This window comes from Primulina tabacum, chromosome 6, assembly GCF_025594145.1.
Source record: "Primulina tabacum isolate GXHZ01 chromosome 6, ASM2559414v2, whole genome shotgun sequence".
Lineage (NCBI taxonomy): Eukaryota > Viridiplantae > Streptophyta > Magnoliopsida > Lamiales > Gesneriaceae > Primulina > Primulina tabacum.
Genome location: NC_134555.1, coordinates 464,591 through 488,728, shown reverse-complemented (window position 1 = coordinate 488,728; position 24,138 = coordinate 464,591). Strand labels below are relative to the sequence as shown.

General features: G+C 35.3%; 3 protein-coding genes and 1 pseudogene across 8 annotated transcripts; 1 reads left to right on the top strand and 3 right to left on the bottom strand.

Moving 5' to 3' along the window:
* Positions 1-1,196: 1,196 nt before the first annotated feature.
* LOC142548412 (transcription elongation factor SPT6 homolog) lies at positions 1,197-10,427 on the bottom strand. 2 transcript variants are annotated; one of them, XM_075656707.1, is made up of 17 exons: positions 10,282-10,427; positions 10,070-10,168; positions 9,090-9,219; positions 8,882-8,966; positions 8,584-8,737; positions 8,366-8,501; positions 8,036-8,282; positions 7,751-7,948; positions 7,357-7,476; positions 6,616-7,002; positions 6,430-6,540; positions 5,558-6,337; positions 5,288-5,429; positions 3,934-5,111; positions 3,119-3,328; positions 2,044-2,521; positions 1,197-1,659 (listed from the first exon to the last, which is right to left on the bottom strand). In XM_075656707.1, exons 1-17 carry the CDS (start codon positions 10,313-10,315, stop codon positions 1,532-1,534), a joined length of 4,617 nt encoding a protein of 1,538 aa, XP_075512822.1. In that variant the 5' UTR covers positions 10,316-10,427; the 3' UTR covers positions 1,197-1,531. The 2 variants fall into 2 exon arrangements, with proteins under 2 accessions (XP_075512822.1, XP_075512823.1); XM_075656708.1 differs by having other exon boundaries at positions 1,197-1,656.
* A 2,213-nt stretch (positions 10,428-12,640) lies between these two features.
* Positions 12,641-14,965, top strand: LOC142548409 (phosphatidylinositol 4-kinase gamma 8-like; annotated as a pseudogene).
* On the bottom strand, positions 14,802-15,560 carry LOC142548411 (defensin J1-2-like). Of its 3 annotated transcripts, none has more exons than XM_075656704.1 (2): positions 15,332-15,560; positions 14,802-15,051 (listed from the first exon to the last, which is right to left on the bottom strand). In XM_075656704.1, the coding sequence occupies exons 1-2, from the start codon at positions 15,477-15,479 to the stop codon at positions 14,876-14,878; spliced, it is 324 nt and encodes a 107-aa protein (XP_075512819.1). In that variant the 5' UTR covers positions 15,480-15,560; the 3' UTR covers positions 14,802-14,875. The 3 variants fall into 3 exon arrangements, with proteins under 3 accessions (XP_075512819.1, XP_075512821.1, XP_075512820.1); XM_075656706.1 differs by having other exon boundaries at positions 14,802-15,033; positions 15,332-15,555; XM_075656705.1 differs by having other exon boundaries at positions 14,802-15,036; positions 15,332-15,551.
* Positions 15,561-16,407: 847 nt separating this feature from the next.
* On the bottom strand, positions 16,408-22,281 carry LOC142548410 (uncharacterized). Of its 3 annotated transcripts, none has more exons than XM_075656702.1 (8): positions 22,148-22,281; positions 21,324-21,441; positions 20,064-20,558; positions 18,478-18,530; positions 18,249-18,313; positions 18,057-18,135; positions 17,044-17,349; positions 16,408-16,898 (listed from the first exon to the last, which is right to left on the bottom strand). In XM_075656702.1, the coding sequence occupies exons 3-8, from the start codon at positions 20,489-20,491 to the stop codon at positions 16,744-16,746; spliced, it is 1,086 nt and encodes a 361-aa protein (XP_075512817.1). In that variant the 5' UTR covers positions 20,492-20,558; positions 21,324-21,441; positions 22,148-22,281; the 3' UTR covers positions 16,408-16,743. The 3 variants fall into 3 exon arrangements, with proteins under 3 accessions (XP_075512817.1, XP_075512816.1, XP_075512818.1); XM_075656701.1 differs by having other exon boundaries at positions 20,064-20,512; XM_075656703.1 differs by lacking the exon at positions 21,324-21,441 and having other exon boundaries at positions 20,064-20,512.
* Positions 22,282-24,138: the final 1,857 nt, after the last annotated feature.

Sequence of the window (24,138 nt, the reverse complement as noted above, 5' to 3'; positions counted from 1 at the left end):
CTTCAAGAATTACCAATGTGCAGTTGCTTTAAGAAATCGATTATGGAGAATGTATGAGGTCAGTCGAGTTCTAAGGGTGTCTGAGGTGATCTATAGTGGATAACTCCACATTTCTTGTTGAATATTTGTCACCTTCTGCCTCTCTTTTGTCGAGCATCAATTTTTATTGTTTTGCGGATTTTGCTTTAACATGGTTAGTTTTCATAGAATTGTGATCTCTTAGCTCTTAAGTTGTTTTTGTTCTGTTCTGGTTTTGGAACTTGTGACTGGACAAAGACAAGAACGTTTGCGGGGGATTAAACCTATGAAAAGTGAAATAATGGTAAGTTGGATGTGGTTTGTTCTATGATTATACTCTTCTATGCTTAGTTTGTAACAAAATACCTTTAAAATGATTTTTGTTTCTTATAATATTGTCTGCAACCTCGCTTCTTGTTTCATTTAGTTTGCTGAATCCACCTGCCATGGCTCCTCATCGATTCAGTTCGTGGGGGATCAATCGATCGATAAAAGCTTGATTGGAAGTGAGTTAAACAAAGCATAGTGCTAACGGAATCATTTTTTTATGTATAATTTATATGTTTCCATACAAAAAATCAAATATACTTTTTTGAGTAAATAAAATGTTAGATTATTTACTGAAAAAAAAGAGCGATTAATATTGTTATTACTATTGATTTGTATTAAATTATAAAAGATAAAAATAATCTAGTATATTTAATCAAATGTAGAACATAAATAAATATTTAAATTCTTGGAGAGGAAACGTTACAAAGCCCCCATATGACAATTTAATAGGCGTGTATATAACCTATATTTTTAAAAACAATGTAGTTATTAATTATTGTAAAATTAATTAAATAATAGTAAAATCTAATAGAATTTTTTTATAAAATTTATCATTATCCATTTGTGTTCCATCTGAAGATTTGGCGAGGAAGATGCATCTTCTCGATTCCCGGCCCATACATATCCTTGCACAATTTACTATCGATTATAATAATTTATTTTGGTTTGGTTGAACTAAAGAAATGAATTCATTGAAAAGTGGAGCATCTGATCAGGAGAAACAAAAATTTAAGAGAATCTATTAATTAAAATTTTACCGTTTTCATGAAACCAAGGCATTTAGCTAAAAACAAGAAGTAATAATTTATAATCTCATTTTTTTGGTCTTGCAGTATTGCATAAACGTCTTTGCGAATATGATTGAAATGCATCCCTTCGATATAATCAACTTAAAATAATCGAGTCTAATCCAACTTCCAAAAGGTTTATTTCCATTGCTTTATGAAAATAATAATAATAATACACAAATGTTGAGTTGAGGTAGTTGGAATAAATATTATACCTGATCTATCGAGAGCACCGAAAAGTATAACTTACGAGGGCAAGGCTAAGTATTCCAGCCATCACCACCTTTGTGACTCCTACCTGCCTCCCCTACTACCACCATATGAGATAACTTACGAGGGCAAGGCTAAGTATTCCAGCACTGCCAATCTCTCTACCATCAACACCTTTGTGACTCCTACCTGTCTCCCCTACTACCACCATATGAGCCTCGTTCACGCAAACGTCCGCGGCTACCGTATGATCTAGGAGCCCCACTGGGATGACCCTCCGGGCCACCACCATTTCTATACTCACCTCTCCCTGCTGGAAAAACACATTTGTAGTCACAACATAAAAAAATCGTCCGAAAAGTAATTTACAAAAAACTTCATTTCTCTTGGTTTCTCCAAGTATATGATAGATAAAAACGTAAGTGATTATAAATTTTAAAATATAGTTTAAAAACCACGAAACCAATTCTTCTGGCTTTTGGCTTCTTGCAAGACGCTTTTTGTAAAATAGAAAAAAGGATTCTCCATTGAAATATCACTTCTTTTCGTTTTCAAAAAAAAAAACATAGAAACACTTTCGATAAAAGAGTTTTCCTACCCAAGTGCATTAGTTATCTTAAAGTAGAACATCTCGTCTCCAAAATGGAATACAACATAAATAAATGCAACGAGACCGAAGCTTAACATTCAGGCTTACCTGTTCTAGAAGTCCTATCTCGGTCCATAGATTGGTCACCTCTCCACCTGTCATCCTGTGCTGAACCACCCCAACCTCCACCAAAACCAGATGAGCCGCCAGTTGCAGGACTTCTCATTGGAACCATAGCGGCAACAGATCGAATTGATGGTGCAGAATCAAGAGGATCGTCAATGTGTCTCTGGAAATATGCCACAAGACGGTCTATGTCCTCAAACATTCGCTTCCGGAATTTAAATCCCTTCGGATAGAGACCTATGTATTCGTGATGTGGATTTGAACATCGGATGTAAGTTAAGATGAATGTGCCAGGATGTTCATAAGATATACCAAAGCAATAGACGATTCTCATTGGATTCTCAGATTTCTCGATTCTAAGGAGCTCATCAACTTCATATTTAGTGCCCCTCCTAAACTTTCTGTAATTAAGCATTGCCTTCAAATGAGCTACCAATGGATCCAGATATCGATCCATTACCTGAATGAAAAACACATACCATGATAAACAACATGCAACATTGTACAATTGCCATCGCTAGCTGCTCACATAAAATCCAATGCAGTGCCAGTATGAATGGGTACGAGGTCTAAGCAAAGAATGCAGAACTTAAAAAAAGAACCCATTAAACTAGAACAACACAAAGTGCAAAGTTACAGACAAAAGTTGAATATTCAATGTTGAATAGTGTGGAGAAAAGTGAATTTCATCACTAATTGAGTTTGAGGAACACTGAGTCTTTTTTGTTAAATATCAATTGGCTTATAAGAGAACAGGCACACGACAAGCAAGAAGGATCTTCTCCAGTATAAAGATCCACGTCTTCAAAAATCAGCTAAAATTGTACCACAGCATAAACAAAAAGTTGCTTCTTTTCCATCCCCATGAAAAATTGTTAGTTCCCCAATCCCCATACAGATTCAGCGTCATTAAAAGGGAAAAGAAAAAAAAATAATGGATGGTAAACCCAAAATTGCAACTTACAACCTCCCTGAGACATCATTTGAAATTATTTGGGATACATTTGCCAAATCAATAATTCATCAATTGTTCAAATAAAAGGCTCGGGTTAATTACCTCATCAAGATCCTCAAAGGTGTCCTCTCCAATTTTCAATGTTTTTCCTATTCGAAGCAAGCTTGTGATGTCCTTGTGTTCCTTCCCACCTTCAACTATGTCCTTGTTTGCATAAACCCCATCATAGATTTTCAATGTTAAAGTCAAATGTGAAGGACCACGAACGTTTGGACGGATGACGCTTTCACCAGGATCCTTGTTTGAAAGAAACTGTCCACAATTGGAAAAAGGAAGGATGAACGCACCCAAAAAAAGCTAAATTTATCAAAACAAACATAGAGGAAATATTATCACGGATTTCTAATTGTTTGGAAAAGGAAGAAACCCTGATGGCTACAGAAAATCAAAGTATGCCTCTACTGTAAAGCAGAAGTATGTAATATATTGTGCTTGAAAATATATTGCACGTATCACATAGAAGTTTAAAACAAAATCACGAGGTATTCGCCAAAAAGCGTGAACGTTTCTACTGTTGTAAAAGAATCTGATGTACACACACAGATACATACTTCCAGTTTAAAATTTGCACGATCATGTTTTGGTGTCTAAGTCAATGAAATACATAAAAGGACCACTTATAATTCTATAAACAAATGTCAACATCCACAAACTAAGAAATGTAATAGATGCTTCCACAATTTGAATTGCACTCGCACTCTTTTCTTAACAGCATCCACAATCGAAAATCATGAGATAAATCACATTATCAATGAAGTGGACTGTACTCATGGAAGCATTACATATCAGCACATATGAAATGCAACAGAGGCAAAAATAATATATCATGATACGCTACTTGGAGACTGATAACACACCTCTACTGCTTCATCAGCTGTAATATTTTGGAATCGAGGGTGGACAATCATCCTTGGCTTAAAATGCTTATTTGCAAGCTCCTTTTCTTTACGAGCTTTTTCTTGCTCAGTGTGTGAGGTGCTGCGTTCTTCATGATAGTAAGGATCCATACCCCGATGGCTCTGGAAGCGGTTATTCCTCATTTCACTTTCTCTACAAGTTAAGAACACCTGATAACGATTTTTTTGAATTGATTTGATTTTGCATGTTATAATATCACCTTCATGAAGTTTATCAGATAAATCATTAATATCCCGCCAATCATCAGCAATATCTTCCTTGCTGAGCATGCCAGTCAATCCAGATTCAAGGACACAAATAGCTCTTTGAGGTTGAATCCTTCGCACCGTTGCTTGTACGATTCTTCCTTCCGATAAAGTTTCTTCAGTTTCTCCTGAGATCATGTAAAATTCATCATCCTGACTAGGTTCTACATATGTTCTGCGACGATCTTGGAATCCTTCAATTAATTCCAATCTTATATCATTCAGGGTTTCTTTTCGGTTCAAACGATTTTTCTGATAGGCATATTCATTAACATCGACGGCCCTCAATAACTGAGGCTTTTCCCTGACATGTTCAATGGCCATTTCCAGCATATCATCATCATCATCATTGCCATCATCATTGACATCCTCCCGGTAAATATCTTTGGCCAGCTCTTGAGCAAGGCCGTAAAACTCTGGATGAATTCTTGTATCATCTAACAAATCAATAAATTGAGTACTACTGGATGTCAATCCGCTACGACGGACTCGAAGGAATCCAACTGCATTAATGAAAACCTTTTTACCAAGACCATGATGTGTCAACAGGTCTTTCCTAGTGAAAATGGCTCCAGCTCTTACTAAAGACCTTTGGAGAGAAGCTGCTTTTCTGGGTCCAAGCCCAGAAATAAACTGCAGAGGAGCAAACAACCATTCGTGACTGGAAGCCAAGTTAACGTCAAGACCAACTTGGTTAGTTACATCCACCATAACTTGTTCAACCATCCCATACTTCTCATCAGGAGTGAGAAAATTCTCGAAAGGATGTAGTTTCCAAGATAATATCTCCCTACCTGGCCCACATAATGTTGTAACCATGGCTAATGGATTCTGAAGATAGCGTCCCAGAGCCACAGCACGTCTAATAATACCTGAAGAACGGAAAAAATCATATCTATTTCTACATCTCCATGCATCCTATAGGTTTCCTCAATATTAATGTCAGAACCATCGGTAAGAGCCACAACATGCCCATAACCTTTAAAGGATAACAGAATTTTTTTCAACCTTGACATATGAAAATATCAACAAAAAAAAAGTTTATTACCTTCCTGGGAGGGAAGCTGATCCACAGATATGCGAGAATTTTCATATAGACGTGGAAGAGATTCGTCACCATAGAAAATATTCAAATTATCCATATTGTGACCAACATCTCTCGGATTATCCTCCACCATTTTGAATATAATCTGATAATAGAAGAAGCACAACCATAAAGAATAAGCTCAGCATCCAAAGGGTGAATTCAAAAAGGTGGATAATGATTTCGAATACATAAAAGCAAAGACAAACATAAGAAATAGTTCGACCATGTTACCTCGTAAATATCTTCCTTCAGCCGAGTACAAGACAAATTAGCTGCCCCTAGAGAGACGACATGTGGTTGGTGGTCCATCATAAATTTCTGCACCCGTTGCTGATCATTTCTCTTACGTTGCTGAGCATTAGCATTCTGATTGTTAAGGCTGAGTGATGGAGCATTCAACACATCTAAAATCTCTCCAGCTGCATCCAGCATGACAAAAGTAGTAGCTGGCTTACTAGGACCCCAGCAGCAAGCCATAACCCTGGGTGCTGCTTCTTCATCCGTATTGACATCATTTTCTTTTCGCTGAAACGGCGCCACAGACACTTTGTCCCACAACAGCTTTCCAAATTCCCATAGCAACCAGGTTTTTGCTCTAGCAGTCAGAAGAGATCTACCTTCCTTTTCCATCGAAGGTAGAAGAAAATTGTAGAACGCATCATGAAGAATCAATTTTCTCTGTTCATTCCATAATTGAGCGGATCTGCTCACTCCATCACTCAGATAATAATCGTTTGAATCGCTTATCAACTTATCGAGAACTACTTCTGGTAGCTTGATAGTTACTTGAAGGAGCTTCTCCTCTTCAGCCTTTTGAACTAAAAGCCAAGTTGCATCCTCAAATCTAGTAAATGGTTTGTCTCGTAACCACTTGACTCCAGCAAATTGGTGAAAAGAATCAATTGCCACGTTACCATCAGATGTAGGACTGGTTGACACTACAGCATTTTCCATAAAGATGCTACGGACGTGCCTCCGGACACATGGTTCACAGCTAATCTCAACAGCTGCCTGGAGAGTAGTGCAAGATAGCAAACTTTAATAAGACCTGTGAAAATCACTGAAAGTACATTTACGATTCAAAATCAAGAGAACATGCATACCATGTGCCTTGCACCTTTGAGAACAGCTTGAGACGTTTCAAACATAGCACACGTAAAATTAGAGGCCATTTCTTCAGGTGTTTCCTTTGCATCTTCCAATTCATCCATTCTCTTCAAAAAATTTAAAAAATATCCCACTCAATATTGCAGTTAAAAACAAGGGAAACCAGAAAAAAATGAACCTACCATTTTCTCCAGAGAAATCTGCAATCCAAACTGCTCAGAACTGTAACCAAACTTGTTTGCAACCTCCCATAAGCCAGCTTTACTGCAAATGCTGTACTGAGACTTCCTCTTTGGTCTTTTAAACTGCCCCTCATCTAGGACGACTTCGCCAGGGGGGAAGTGCAAATTAAATTTTGAGTCAACGTCATCCAGCTCTCTTTCTGAATCAGCAGCTTTGAGTGACTTGGAAACTGATTCAAAGAGTTGTTGGTTTAAAAAGAGCTGCGTCTCATCGTATACTCTTCGTGACTCTTCTTCGAACCGCTTGTTGTAGTATAACTGTAGTGCACTCTTTCTTTTCTGAAGAAGAAGCCACTTCTTATCCAAGTCATGGATTGTCCAAAGCACCTGCAGCACACCACTGTTGAAATATCTTGCTGAACCTTCCCAAGTACCCACTCCACATAAGACTGAATGTAATTTCGTTTGTAAAGGTCAAATACATATTATATTTTCATATGAAACTCTCTCTCTTGGAATAATAAAATTATTTATTATTTCTAAATGGTAATATTTTAGGGGAGCTTTCTAACCATGCTAGTTGTTTTCTCAATAACTGGACAAATTGATCACGTTGAAAAATCTTCAGTTGATAAAACAGTGTCAAGTACCATTCGACAATTTATATGAGAGTAACAGATATTTCGAGTAATAAAAAAAATACTTCGACGTAGTCACAAACGAGAAAGATTAAATGCTAACCTTGTGCCATTTAAGTGTTGGTCTCCAGTTAGGGTCATTTTGAATGTCAGCTTCAGGCTCATCTGGTTCTTGTAATAGGCTGAAAATCTCCTCTTTCCGGTACATAGCAATGAATGGTATCTAATGACATTGATGAACGATTAAATAAACTCTCAGAATTTCATATTTACTGCTAAAATCCTCTCATGCTGAAGCACAAATCATCTTATGCTTCAAGCTGAGGAAGAATAAAATGAAATACTGGAATAAGAAAATAAAGTGAATGTGAACAATCATAACTCGATCAAAACTACAGACAGTTGATACATTATTCTGATATAAACACACACACAGAAAATAAAGAAAGCTCGTCTCTTTTTGAAGGAAAACACCAATTTAGAAAAAAATTACATACATCTAACTTCTGAACGTGCATTAATTCCAAAAATCTTGCAATATGGCTCTTGACTTCATTTAAATCTTCAGCTGCAGAACCTCTCTTGTTCATTAATGGTGGCACTACACCACCAACAAGCTGATTGAATATCCACTCTCTCTCCAACTCAATGTTAAGATCATCTATTGCAGGTTGACCAGTACCCTCTTCAGATATCTACAAAGAATAATAGAAGTTTTACCAAAAACGGAAGCCTCGTCATGGGAAAGAAAGGACGGATATTCTTATAGGCACTAAACAAACCTGCATTCTTTCAGGAATGTCTATTTCCCTAATTCGATCATCCTTTTCAGTCATATACTTCTCAGAAAGTACACTGGGATCGAATTGATCTTCAAGGCTTCTTTTATCAGTTTCACCATATCTGTCCCTCACTTCCAACTTGCGTATCCTCAAAAGGTCTTCAACATCTCCAAATATTTCATGTGCTTCCTGGAGTGCAGACGATAATATTCCAGGTCGTTGCCTACTCTTTTTGGGCTTCTTCCTCCTGCATTAAGATAAGACGATATATACTCCCAATGAATAGAGTGTACGGCCAGATTCCAAAAAAATTAGGCACGTTAAATGTACCTCACAGGAGCTCCATGTTCATCAACTTCTTCTTCATCAACAATAAAATCAGCCATTTCATCTTCTTCCCCAATGTCTACATCCTCCTCTTCTTCTGCCTGTTCGTCCTCCTCGGCAATATCCTCAAGGGGTTGTCCTAGAATATTTAAGAAATAATTCGCAATAAGAAGGTTCCAATTTTCCTGCAGAAGAGAGAAAATGGTTCGGGGGAGATTTACCATCATCATCACCAAACAAGCTACGTTTGAGCTTCTCCTCAGCTGTACGCCCTCCTATTCCATTTCCATCGAACTCCTCTTCATCAGAAAACCCAGACGAGCCTTCTTCCACATCTCTCCGTGCCTTTTTCAATCGTTTGAACTTCTTACTCTCCTAATCATGTAAAAACAAGTTCCACCATAAATGACTGATTCTATACAATATATAAATATATATGTAAAAGAAAAAGGCAAAATTACTTTGCTCGCGATCTGTGAAAGGCATTAGGCATCAAACCAGGTAAGAAATCAAACTTACAAGTTTTGGGCGAGGAACGGAGATGTTGCTCTCCTGAAGAAGTTCATAATCATCTTCATCAAGCACATAATTCCTCTCAGAGTCCCTATAGTCAACCAGAGAAATTTTTATCAAGGCAAAAAACATGTTTTCATCCCTGGACTACAGAATAGCAGAGTGAATATTGTAAAGAAAAGTATCCAGGCGATTGATGAAATAAATAAATAACCTTTTCTTCCTTTTCTTCTTCTTTTGCCTCTCCTCATCACTATCAGCCCTGTTTTCTTCTTCCTCCCCCTCTTCTTCATCAACATCATCCACTATGAAACCATCTTTCTCATATTCATCCTGCCCTTCTTCTGTATCAAAAGACCAACAGATTTCATTGTGGAAAGCATTATGAACAGATTTTTTACAGTGAGAAAAAAAGAGAACCGTGCTCTAATAAAGTATAATAGAAAGGGAGAAAGATGTCTACCAGACATCTCAGGAGATAAATTTTGTGATGTACATATTCTAGAACAACAAAACTCATCCTTTTAATATGATTATTCCTTTTTCTCATATGCAGAATTCTGGTTCTTTATCAATAAGATAACAGCATGGTGTAGTGAGATTCCAGTATGTATAATAACATCATGACTAAACTACAATTATGAGACAATGAAAAAGCATAAGCCCACAAATCATGCAAAACTATACAGAGACACAGTCATAGCAATACACCACAAATAACCAATTTTTTTAAGAGTGCAGAATCACCAATTACCACGCTTTAACCGAAGTAGCACCTAAGAAAAAATACCACACCTGAAACACAAATAATTCAAATTCCAACCAAAGTGGGGACTTCTTCCAACCCCAACCAAAACTTGAAAATTTTAGTAACCCAGGCAAAAGGAAATAACTAAATTCGCTCGGTAGGTGATAAATAAATTTTCTCGTAAAACAGGGGTTTGTTATTTCTTCCAACAACAAAAAGTACTGAAACTTTTTGAAATCCTAACTCAATTAAACAATTTAAAAAGAAAACTTACTTGATAAAACTACTTTTTTTGATACTTATAAAAATATATTTCGTTCAAACCGAACAAAAAATGGAAAATTTGAAATCCAAGACAATTAAACTATGAAAATGAACAATTAACTCTAAATAACTAACAATATTCATAAATGTGAAATATTTCGAAGATGAGGTAAGACACGCACCATCGTCTTCATCATCCTCATCGCCGTCGCCGTCGCCGTCATGGGTTCGGTCTCCGTAAGTCTCTTCGTCAATTTCTTCTTCCTCGACACCAATCTCATCTTCAGGCATAAAATTCCGAACGAAAAATCCCAAGAAAGATCAATTCTTTACAATATATTAAATAAAGTATTTCAGCAAAAAATGAGGGTAATTTCCTGTTATGGGAGTGTACCTTCATCGTCGGAGATCACTGTGTTGCCGGCCATCCCAATTACGCTCCAACCAAGAAGACCCTAGAAAGATAATTTTAATAAATAATAAATACGCAACTTTAAAGGTTCAAGTACAGATTTGGGTCTGTGCAAAGTATTATATATGTTAGTGTTGTACAAAAATCTTATTTTTATGATAGATACAAATCGAATAAGCTATTTGAATACATCTATATTATTTTATACTATTTTATTAAATTTGAGATATTTAGAGTGACTAATTTTGATGTCATAGTTTGTTTTATTAATTATATATATTAATAAAATATTAAAATTTTAATGTAAGTTATATATAGTTCAACGAATTAAGTTACAGAGGTTATTTTTTTATTTTTTAATTTATTCTCAGATCCAAAGAGCTCGTCAACTTCATATTTAGTGGGCCTCCTAAACTTTCTGTAATTAAGCATTGCCTTCAAATGAGCTACCAATGGATCCAGATATCGATCCATTACCTGAATGAAAAACACATACCATGATAAACAACATGCAACATTGTACAATTGCCATCGCTAGCTGCTCACGTAAAATCCAATGCAGTGCCAGTATGAATGGGTACGAGGTCTAAGCAAAGAACGCAGACCTAAAAAAAAGAACCCCATTAAACTAGAATAACACGAAGTGCAAATTATTTTATATTATTTTATTAACTTTGAGACACTTAAAATAACTAATTTTGATGTCATGCTATGTTTTAGTAATTATATATATTTAATAAAACATTAAAATTTTAATGTAAGTTATATGTAGTTCAGCGGATAGAGTCAGTATTTCTAGATACTTATATATCAAAATTACAGTATAAACCTCACTATTTTTTATAATTATATTTTGATAATCATTTAAATATAATGCAAAAATAGCTGACTTCTTCGCAAAAACATCGGCATGTAAGAGAGGGAGAGAATTTAAAATTGGAAAAACTAGGGGTGGGTACGGTACGGTATACCGTACCGAAAATATCGGTGTGGAATTTTTCCATATCGATACCGATACCGGAAATTCGGTATACCGCACATTCGGTATACCGAATTTTCGGTATGAAAAAAATTCATACCGGTACCGTACCGACACCGAAAACTTTATCGGTATACTACCGAAATTTTTTCGGTACCGAACTTAAATTTAAAAAATAATAATAATAATAAATTATTTTCGGTATTTCGGTATATATCGAAATACCGAAAAAAAAAATATTTCGTACCGATACCGATACCGAAAAACGGTATACCGATTTTTTCGATAAGTTCGGTATTTTTTCGGTCCGATTTTTCGGTATTTCGGTATTTCGATATTTTTTCCCACCCCGGGAAAAACCAACCCACTGCTTATTTTTTTCGACGAAAAAAGGCATTTCATATTTTCTTTAGAGTTTTTTTGGAGACGGAATAAATCGCTCTGCCGTTGCCGTCTCGTCTCCCTGAATGCCTCACCAGTGTTCAGGGTTCGTTTTTTAGATTTCTTTTTGCTTTATTTCTGCTATAGTAGTTGTTTATTTTCTTCATTTTGATGCTGTTTGTCTGTAATCATGATTGCTTGGATGATTCGTATTTAATTTTTCAAAGAATATTGATCTGAAAATATGGACATCAAATTTTAAATTTGTCGTGAACCCGATGTTTTTGTTCATTTTTTTTTTCACTTTTCTATTATGCAAAACGAGGAGATTTATTTATGAATGACAATCTGTGCAGTCTATTTGGCGACTTTTAAGCGGAGGAAGCGAGGGAATAATAGGATGGTATGTGTGAAATTGATTAATATATCCCAAACATTATCTTTCGTTTGCTCAAACATTGTCTGCCTGATTCCTGTGTGCAGAGTCCAGTTTACATCATGGATTTCAAACATATTGATTGATGTTTTGCAGGTGTCCGGAGATTAGCATCATGGTTCGAATTGTCCGTTTTGCTGTCTTTTTTATGTGAATTTCAAGTAAGACATCGTTAACTTCCTGCAAACCAGAATCTTGGGGAACTGATGGTACCTGAGCTTTGACTTGTACATGTGTCCGAAAAATTGGCTCTGTCGCTGAGGTCATTTAAATAGTAAGAAACATACCACGAATAGCAATTGATGATGTTCAATCCAAGAATCCGTCAAGGCTTGTGATTGGCGACTGGGAACTGCTAGCAAAATGATTTCTAATAGAAAATTATATTAAAATTAGTGTAAATTTTGTTGAGCTCGTCTTGAAATCTTAAATTTTGCAATCTTTTTTTTTTCAAGCAAGTGATGTCTAATCTCCCAGGGAAGACAAATCCTCCAGAAATCCTTTAAGAAGCCACCCTTGCATGTATAATAGCCATCATCGCCTGCATGATATTTCCAAAAATGGCTGTTGCCGTTGATCAAGGTCATGGATTCAAGCCATTCGCCCGGCCCCAAAGATACAAACTCCAATCCTTCACTCAGCTCGAGTACAAAATGCTCGACTTTAATATAATTGGGGCCAACAACTACAAAAGCTTTTCCTCCCCATGCCTATCAAATTCTTCCACAGTAGAAGACAACTTTGGTCCCAATGCCAGAATTGAAATAATTGGCGGCCACACTGCACCAAGAGTAAGAGCTCTGGTTGTTGAAGTTGCAATAGCCATAGCTTCTGGTGTCAATCCAGAGTCAGCGTCTAATGGGTTTGGCGGTGCCTACTTTATGCGCTCTCGAGATCGTGTCTATATCTGTTGCAAAGCCTGTGGACGAGGAACCTCTAGTGTTCAATAATCCAAAATGCTTTGGTGGACGGATGTTAGGTCAACCTGGCATGAAACGCTGTATTAGGATCGGTGAAGCAGGTCCCCTTGAAGCTGCAGCTTATCTTCTTGATCATTATGGTTTTTCCAGTGTCCCGCCGACAGCATTGGTTAAATTTTCTCACGTCAGATTCAACATGAATAACGTGGAATCAGATTTGTCCCCGCCCTTAAAATTGCATCGCTTCAATGTTTTGTAAATCATGATTCTGATGCTGGAGATTGGGGCCCTTCAAGCTTCTCAGTCGCTTCTGTGCACCATATTGGTATATTAGATGTGAGGCTGATGAATCTTGATAGACACGCGGGGAATATTCTGGTGAAGCAAGAGAGAGAGAATTATGCTGGGGCGGGAGCCGAGTTAGTTCCCATCGACCATGGGTTTTGCTTGCCCGAGTCACTTGAAGATCCATATTTTGAGTGGCTGCACTGGCCTCAATCTTCAATACCATTTTCTGTGTCCGAAGTTGAGTACATATCTGGTCTCGATCCGTTTAAAGATAAAGAAATGCTAAGAACTGAGCTTCCATTAATTCGAGTGTCTTCCATTCGAGCTCTTGTGCTCTGTACGATCTTTTTGAAGCAAGCAACCACATTTGACCTATGTCTTGCTGATATAGGTGAAATGATGACTCGAGAATTTAATGGAGGAGAAGAGAATTGGAGCGAGTTGGAGATTCTATGTTTCAACGCAATTGTCAACCTGGGTGACAGAAATTGTGATGATAATACCAGTGATAATCAAAATGTAGAAGTTAATGAGATGTTCCTATTTGACGATCTGATGAAAAGAAAGATGACCTCAACAAAGATTCAGACATTCTCCAAGTCCTACATTTTAAATCCCCCAAAAAAGGTAAGCCACCACTAATTCCAAAATTTTCATCGATGAATGCATTAGATGTTCCTTCATCGTTCATTCGAATAAGAACGAAGATCTTGAGAAGAACACCTACTTGAGTAATCATTTTTCGAATGGAGACAAACATCAGGACGATAATCTCAAATCTGGTGGGTTGATGCGGAGCCTGAGTTTTGCTGTACCAAATTATAGCCATGATGGTCAAGGCATTTCTTTCGACGAAATGAACGATGAGGAATGGCGGTTGCTCTTGGAGAGTTTTGAAGGACTTTTGCCCGAGGCATTCGTGGGGAGGTCTATATGCTTTTCTAAGCAAAGGTTGGGATCTTCTTGCGAGTTTTGAAGAGATAATTCAAAGATCAAGTAGTGTCGAGTAACCTTGTTTATTAACACCATAGATGATGACTTTCTGTATGTTGTAGATACAAGATTCTTATGTGGGAGGAAAAGTGATAGGCAACAAGACATCCTTTCCACCCCTCTGTTGCGTTTTTATGTTTCCTTTTCATCTCATTCACCCAATGATATATATAGTTTCGAAGGTGGAGATTTCTTTTTCGTTTGGAAAAATAATGTCACCGTACATGAATTGATCTTGTTATGGTACTGTATTTGGATCAAATTTTAAGCCATTTTGGATAATGTTCTCTCCTCTCTTCTTCCATTTTTATTGTAAAAAGATTATTTCACAGAATATATTCAGTACCTTTCTAATGACATCAAATTCGAGAAGAGATATGGGTACATTGATGATTCAATCGTAGAAACTCCTTCACTTTCTTCTTTCCTTTCGTACCAATATATTATTTATGAAAAAGCCAAGAACACATTGACTCATGCAAAACAATCACAAAGACACACAAGTAATTCGAAAACTTCGATCATCCACGGATATATCAGATTTATTCATAATGACAAGCATGCATCCATCTGTCTTCTTTAACAATGCTTTGTGCAGAAACATCGACGGCGAAAGCCCCGGCAACGGCCACCGTGAAACCCTTCAGTTATGCACACAGAAGCGCAGTTGGTTTTGCTTACACAAGCTCCCTTGAACCTATGACTCTTCGACTCGCATGTTCTTGCTTCTGCCACCTCTTCTGTAATAATCACATCTTAATTTATCACACACCACAACAAAAAATGACGATAATAAGCAGCCTTTCAAACAAATAAATCTTTACTCATATCTTCAATCCTCTCTGTCAAATTTCGATTAAGAAGATGAAAAGAAAAAAGGGTTGAAGGAATAAAATCTTGAAAAGAGTCCGAGTAAACACTTCTATATATCCTTAAATCTTGATATCATTATGTTCCACGGGAACTAAAGATTGATATGCATGAGTTATTAAGAAAATGTAAGAATTCATTCAATGACAGAAATTTGTAAACTACCAGCTGCCATGAGTAGCATCAGCACGATCAAGAAAGTTGAAAACCGCCTGAAGAAGCCACCTGCCATATTATAATATAAACAGTAGTTTGTGTTCGTAGTTTTGGGTGTAAATTTGTTTGTGGCTGTGTATATATGCATGATTTGCATCAAAGCCCTATATTTATAAGGTAAATTTAAAGGGTGAAACAAATTAAATAGATATGGAAATGTTTGGGTTGGATGCTGCGATTCAGACTAAAGACTTGTTAGATAAACATTAATTATCTCATTGTAACTTTATCGACTTTAAGTTATTTGGGAAATCTCTTTATAAGATTTTCAAATTTTATACTGAAATTTCTACATCAGAAAGAAAAAAGTTTCAAGGGTATCATCACGAATGAGTCATGACTAGTCGATACCCACTAGTCTTTGTCTTTGCTTTCTGGCTTGCTAAATCGAGTTATTCATCTTTTATGTTAGAAAAAGTTGCATGAGGCCACCTGTCTTTGCATAAATTAGGTGTGAAACTCCCCTACATTTTCATATTTTGGCTATATTTCCTCGGTCTCAACTTTTTTTAGATCCATTTTATCTTCCTTCATCCCACTTTCCTTATTTATTTTTTTAAAAAAAAAACTATTTCGGCCTATTTCCACCTGTTTTCTTCTGCTAAATTTCGTAACCAATGGGCCACAAAGAGATTTAAGCTGGTATAGAAATGAAACAAGACGAGCAAATGAGCAATTTCATGTTTTTCAAAAACTTTTAAAGGCATCGATTATTTATTTGTCCGTGGAAAGTCGAGTACCGAAAATATTTCAACAAGTTTGAATGAGTATGGCGTGAAAACACTCTTTAAAAACATCCTTGCAGTTGAAACAATGCTTCCATTTGGGCTTCAATTCAAAAACATATTATCAACACAAGCCATGCATAAAAGATTAAATAAGTATATTTTTAGTTGATAAAACTTATATTGTAACCACCATTATTTATTAAATACGCATTTTTTATCTAAAAAATAATTATCGGTGTTTATCTTTGAAAAGATTGACTATTGATGAGAGAGGTACGAACATGTTATAACAAGGTATAAATAATTAATCCATATATTTGTCAGGAACCAAAATATCGTTGAGATGGGATTATTCCACATGTTTTCTAAACATCGCCCTTTGGGTTGTACTTCGCTCCTTTAGAATCTATCATAATATTTGGTATTGCATCATCAACATGATCAAACAGACTCCCCCATCGACGAGATATTTGACACTTCACGTCAAACTCACAATATCTTAAGAAAATCTTTCAAATTCGGCGATAAAGATCAGTCACGATGTATTAAAATAGGGAGAAAAAAAAAAGGATGTAGTATGTGCACCATGTATTTCGGAAACTTAAAAAAGGGAATAGTTGTGTGGAGGGAAGTTTAGATGCTACTGACGTCGACTTTGCTTTTGTGAAGCTGAAAGGCCGGAGTAATCCAGCTTCCACAACTGCACTGAATTCCAGACCAGTTAAAGTAGCCTAAACGAGCTTCACAGTGGGCGCATAACAGCTTACCCTCTAGTCCACCTTCCACGACTGTGTGATCCCACATCAGAAACCTCAATTATTATTTTGAAAATGGGTCAAACTGACACAGGTTTGGGTTGAAACCACTAATAGTTAAAAAGTAAAGGGCGACACATAAACTAACATATAAATCACAAATTTCGATATATCTTACCTGTTGTCATCCAACGTAGCGGCTCGACAAAGATAGAGGAACATTCATCCTCATCAGATTTGTTAAAAGGGTCCCCACTTCTCCTTTTATGCCAGTCGAAGCATGTCTCGCCCTCTCCTGGAATGTGATCCACAACATGGTCTTTTAATGCAACTACTCTACGGCATTTCTTGCAGCGGTAGGCAGGAGTAGGAATCACTTCTTTATCAAGCGAGTGCTCCACCTCTGATGCATTTTCAGCTGGCAGGGCAGGATCAGCACTGAACTTAGAACCATCTATTTTTTCTCCACGGTTATAGGAATCACCTGTTGGGATGTGCAAAATATGAGAAGTTCAACTGTGATAACGACAAAGTATATGGTAGAAGTACCATGTCGGGAATACTAAAGAAATCATCCATGCCACCAATGATCATGAGCTTTATTTATTCACTCATTCACAGAGAAGAGAAGGGTTCTTCCATTCATATTACGATCGATTAATAACTAGTAGATTTACAATCTGTATTGTTTTCTTTTGGAGCACAAAAGACAGCTACAATAAAATTTAGAATTGGTTTTAGAATGTATTGTCTGAAAAAGTGTTCCTACTTGCATCATAATTAAGCAAGAATAGTAATAAAATGTACTGCTTCTGTCTCCCACAACGCAAGAAGGTAATTACTTCTCATTTCTATCAGTAAGAATACATCATTTTTATCGCTCTTTCTTTTCTTCTACCCGTAATTCTACTCCTGACATTTTTAAACCACCAGCATCCGGACTCTGAACATGAACAAGTATGAATCGGGGAACATAAACGTTTACTGACAAATCACACTTTCTATGGATATTACCATCCTCTGACCATTGCAATGTTCCTTCGAACAATGTAATTCACAACATATAGATCAATCAAGAAAATGGCAATTGAAGTTGAACTTGTAAACGACTAGTAGCACACACTAATCTAGATCATCTAACACATAAAAGAATCAATTAAAAGATAACCTTGTCCAGGTAAAAAAAATAACCTAAAATTTTTAAGCGGAAGCGCTTGTACGTTGGGCTAGCACGATCAACCTTAAAACCCATTTGTTCGAACATTTTTAACTGCATTGTTGGAAAAGAGATAGTCAACCTTCAAATAATCACAAGGGACACATAAAGCTAAGAACGATCATGAAGGATCAACGTATGTACAGAATAATTCAATCTTATATCACCTGCTCCAGAAAACCATCATTCGGACATACAAATTCACAGCTTTGCCGTAATGATTCGATGGCATCTGGAGGTCAATGCAACATACACAATAAGTTAAAAACAAGATCAAGAATATAAATAATATTAATTATTAATGAAACTTATCAATAAAGGTATTAAGATCTTGTCATCAAATTGCACGCCTCAATTTAAAGAACCGAAATTCTAAAACATGTGAAAGTTGCTCACCTTCTTGTGATATTTGCTCACATTTCATCAGGTACGCTGTAATAATAGCTGCACTGCAACGAACACACGCAAAGAAGGGTGTAAACCCCTAGGGCTTGACAAAGCAGAGAACAAAATCAATTAAAATGTATGCCTTCTCTGAATAAAAGCTGGATATGAATTGACTCGAAACATGAGAATAATCAGGGGTAAACATGGGGTTTTGACAAGAGAAAATTGAAATTATATAAAAGAATATTGCGATAAAAACCACGAATTAGTAAATATCAGATGAGAGTCCACACTTTTTAGTGATACCAAAAGAATCCAAGTCATTCTTTCACAAGCGAGCTAATCAGCAGAGTAACTTCAATCGTGAGAAGACAACAACGAATATATTTTCTCAATTTATTTACAATTCCACAGATTTCTTGAATTTTGACCTAGTCAACAAGTGATTTAGACCCATTTCAAGGAGAAAGAGACAAATGAAAATAAAGACAAAAGAGAAGAAAAAGTAAGCGTTTGAATATATATATGAATCCATCCAATATTTCATTGGATATGCTTCTGAGTCCAAGTTCTCCAAAAAGACCCAGGGTTTTATCAGTGCAATCAAATATTGGCCTTTATCCCAAAAAAAGTATCCCAGCCCAAGGCTGACAACCATGGTCAATCTTAGAACAAGCCAGTGAAAGCGGGAAAGTCGGGGACATTTCCGGCAAGTACAAAAACATGCAACACCGAGACAAGTACTCGGAGAATGCAGATTATTGTTGAAAATTGAACTTCTTTATAGACTACATTTGATACTCATATTCAATGAAAAGATATGTTATCAACTATAATGTATTTGGCATATAAGTAAAGACTAAAATTTATAGCTTACTTCATTAATTATCAGGATTAATGTTCTCAGGTACCGTTTGATTCGCTATATTATTTATTCATATTTTTATCAACATGTTTATTCAATCTAATCTCATGTTTGATGCATCATATTATTTATTCATCTACTAATCAGTTATCTTACATCAATCATATATCTCACATCAATCAAATCATTGAATTGAAATTACAATATTACCCTTAATAAATAATATTATAAATATTTTATTAATATTTTCAAAAAGACAAAACGGTAATATCACATTATCTCAAATTTAATCAAATTAATCAATCAAATCAAACATTATATTAATTATCATTTTTACATATTTTATTATTAAAAAATATTATTTATCTCCATACTATTTGTCTCATACCACGAACCAAATGGTACATCATAATACAACAAAAAATAAATGAAAGGCAAAAAAAAGTAAAGAACATAATAGCGGGCTATGTTAATGAAAGTAGTAAAGCTTCGAAATTGCAGGCACTCAAGCTGCTCATTTAATCCAAGTAGAAAAGTTTAAGATCTTTTACTTAGCACTAGGCAAGAATCTATTTTCCCATCAAATTAAGGTAGCAAAATCAAGATCATCACATCTGCTGGAGTGTTGACATCATTTCTATAAAGAGTAAAGACATAACACAGTTTCACACAAAGTGAACGCATGACCCAAATATAGATTCATAATTAACAAAAGAATATTAAAATATACCTCCTTGATACACCAGCAAAGCAGTGCACCAAAACAGATCCCTCTTTCCTACTGTCTTCAATGAAATCCAAGCAAACTTCCAAATAGTCAAGTAAATTTTCATTCTCCATGTCTCTCAGAGGCACTGCCATCCTCACAAACTTCAAATCCTTGCCTGCATACTCCAAAGCGTATAGGAGTTTGTCTGGTGACAGCGAACTCTTCGACCAGTCACCTGAAACATCTTCAGATCCTGATCCCCCAACATAGACCTTTTTAATTTCTTTGCTTGGAATAGAAAGCCCACTGCGCCATTCCGAGAAGAAAGAAATGGATGCGGAACTAAGGACCGATAGTATGTGTGTGATTTCATTGCCTCCATTCTGAAGAATGTCGGCAGCATCTCCAATATTGCCAATGAATAAATGCTCACGTACCAGATAAGGCATTTCACAAAATGAATGTTGCACCTATTAAAGTCCAGTATTAATGAGCATTTTTGGAATAAAGCCTGTTCTATTTAAGAAATCACCACATCGTTTCGTGAAGTTAGAAAAGGAAAAAGAACTCTAAGCATGCTCCTTCTTTTACTTGTTAAAATAATCATGAGCAATCACGTTAAATGTTAAAAGCGTTTTTACATAAAATAAAAGACATTTAAACAAAAGTGGGGCCAATATTGTGCGCATGCACTGAGAGAGGAAAATGTGACATGTGTTGCCTCCAGAATAACAAGTCTTTAAGTCATTTTAAAAAACTAGTAAAATAATTTAAGAGAGCAACTTTGTTACACTAAAACATACATTAATTTTATTTTTTCAAGAAACTCTTTACTACTCATAACATAGGTCTAAAAGTTCGATTTTCCAAATGAAGCTTGATCGAACTTCACCTTATCAACTTATCAAACAATTCCTTTTTAAGATGATTTGATTATTTCAGATTCAATGTTTATAATACGAATGCAACTAAAGAATAATAAACCCCCAATGGTTTCCGCAAATCACTGTTGTCATTTTCATCCAAAGGGGTTAATCGTTACTAAAAACCGCAAACAAATTCATAATTTTGCAGCACAATACCAAATGAATTACGTTACATATTGAAACCAAAATGAGTCAAATAAAACTATCCTATTATCATTCCAACTGAACTTGTATCAAGAACAGGCAAAATAAACGATAAATATAAATCTCATGTGTAATTATTTAAAATTAAAATCCTAAATCAAATGAATTGAAGACATACTTCATAAGCAATTTTAGAACCTTTCCACGGTACCTGAGCTCAGAATCTTCTACGAGCTAATGTCAGAATAATGGCAAGTGGCACAAGACCAAAAAGCTTACGTCCTTTTCTCTTCCTCTGTCTTCTTATCTCTCCCTTTACGATATGAAATCTGAAAAATGTTTGCACGTGCAAACCCGTTAAAGGCAAAAAAAAAAAACACCTTCCCTCATGGCCTCAGGTTGAAAGATGTAACACAATTGAATTGTATGGTTTGCTATTTCCTTTTGGCAATGTTATTTCCAGGACAAAATTTCTAATAATAATGCAAATTTTTTAACGATTCTCCTTCTTGCTCATGGTAATATGTGGAAGTAGTTAATTAGGTGGTATTAATAATAAGAGAGGTGGAGATCATGTGCAACACTCTTTCCTACCACAAAACATTACACCACCTAATGCTACCTTTGATCGACCAGGTGGTTTCCAATTGATCGCCGTCTAACTCTTAGGTGGACAAATTTCACTGTTTACCCCCATTATATAGTGTTTATCGCGAGACCCGACGATAGCAAAAAAAAAAGGATAGTTGGAAGGGATGTGGCAGAGGGATTCACTAAACAAGTGATAATTCGATATATCACTATTATCGTTAACCTTTCTCGATTGAATTGTATAAAAGGTTAAAAATGAAACTAAAGCCACAGGTCCACGGCATCAATAATAAAAAAAAAAAAAAAAAACATGACACTCCAACACAGAAACAGAAACTTATTCAAATCTACGACGTAAATTTCAATGCAAAAAGATTTATGTGCCAGGAATATAGAAACCCAGAACATTATTTAAAAAAACGGATTAAATGCACATGTGCTTACAAGGGTGAATAGATGAGGCAGCAGAAAAGGAGGAGGCGTTGGCAGCGGAGGAGGCGGCGGAATTGGGTAGGGTTTCTTCCCTCAGCACTGACGACCGCTGAGAGTGGAGGTGATTTTCTTTCTTTTATTTTAATTTTAAGGGTAAAATGGCAAGTGATTTTTGGTTTCAAAATTGTATATTTAATATGTGAATATTATCAAATATAAAATTAGGCAAGATTGGTATATTTGAATTCTACTAGTAAGTGTTAGCCCAACATGTGTTTATTTATAGTTAATTCGAATCTAAACCTATTTTCCTAATGCTTATATGTGTGTGTATAAATATATATATCATTTAAATCATTATGATTTTCTCTATTTATATTATAAAGTTCACCACTAAAACATTAAACAATGTTTGATTTTGTTCCAAATTTACGTTCACCTATGGCGATAAAAATAAACCAATTCAAATCGATTGCATTAATATAAAAAAAATAGAGTAATAAATTTTGTTAATCTAATATGATTTTTTTTTGGATATATGTATATATTTTTAGTTTATTTTTTTTATTATTAATGAGCTTTATAACAATCGAATTATATTGAGAATTTATTTATTTCACCTTTTGCTACATATAAACATAACTACAACTTTTAACGTGCTTAAATATTTTAATATATGATTTTTACTTATAATCATTCTAATTCAGGATCAAATAAAATATTTACTAAATTTCTATCAAGTGTAAATTGCTAATTTTTTTTAAAACTATACTATTGCATGCACTATATTACTATGAAACTTAAAACTTAGAATTAATCATCCAAAACAGATTCAATCGAAATTCACGGTTTGGTTTGTTTATAAAAATTCCACGGTTTGATTTGGTTTGAAATTTTGTAAAACTGAAAATTTATCGTTTGGTTCAAATTTTTATCTAAACCAAATTAAATTGTAGTTGAATACCCCTAATAATTAACATGTCTTGCTAAAATATTTTTATCTTTATCTGTACTTTAAAATTTTTAAATTAAATGATCAAATCGCTCATAAAATAAAATTTATTATAAAAACTCATTTTTAAAAATGTTTATGCTATTTAGATTTATTACACTAATATTATTTAACAAAAAAAATTAATATGCATAGACATTGTGTGCCAATGAAAATAATGTATATAAAACTTGATAGTTACCCTCGAAGTTAATGTTAAATGATAATTGTGAATTCATGATTTGGTCATGTCCCTTTGAAATCGATTGATGTCAGATGGATGAAAATACTTGTAAACCCAAGTTCAGTTTTAATAAACTATGGCCTAAAAGAGATTTAAATGTCATTACTTAATAAAAATCAAAATATTTATTGAGCAGCCATTTCGGAACCATCGAAAATAAGTTCGGAACCGCTAAACATGATCGAAGCTTCCAAAGGGAGTTCAGAACTTCCGAATAAAGATCGGACCTTCTGAACATAGACAAGAGCTTCCGAAGTATCGTGTCAAATTAGCATCGAAATGTAAGATTTCGAAACCTTTCGAAGTCAGGAGTCCAATGAGATGTCAAGACAATGACGACACGTCACTGCATAGAGTGTTCAAAGCTTTCGAACTCAACCTATAAATACGGCACCCGGGATTCATTTCAAGATGCACCAATATTCTAGACTTTTCCAGCTGTTCCAAAAAGCTCGTAAGGTTTGGGCAAAACTTGCGGAGTAAGCGGTGAGAGCGAAGGTATGAAATGTGTGCCTTAGCCATACTTAGGAAATAATAGTTGAGTTATAAAGTATGAATAGAGAGTAATACCATTATTTGAGTTATAATGTCAGGATCAGCGAGAAGACAATCAGGATACCCCAAGACTATTTAGATGTACGTAAATACTGACTGATATATCCGGTTAAGTATGCATTTTATGTGTTTCATTTTGTAGGAGGAATCTAGAATGTACTACACTAATTATTTAAATGACTATTCTATAACACGGTTCATTAATTTCAAGTT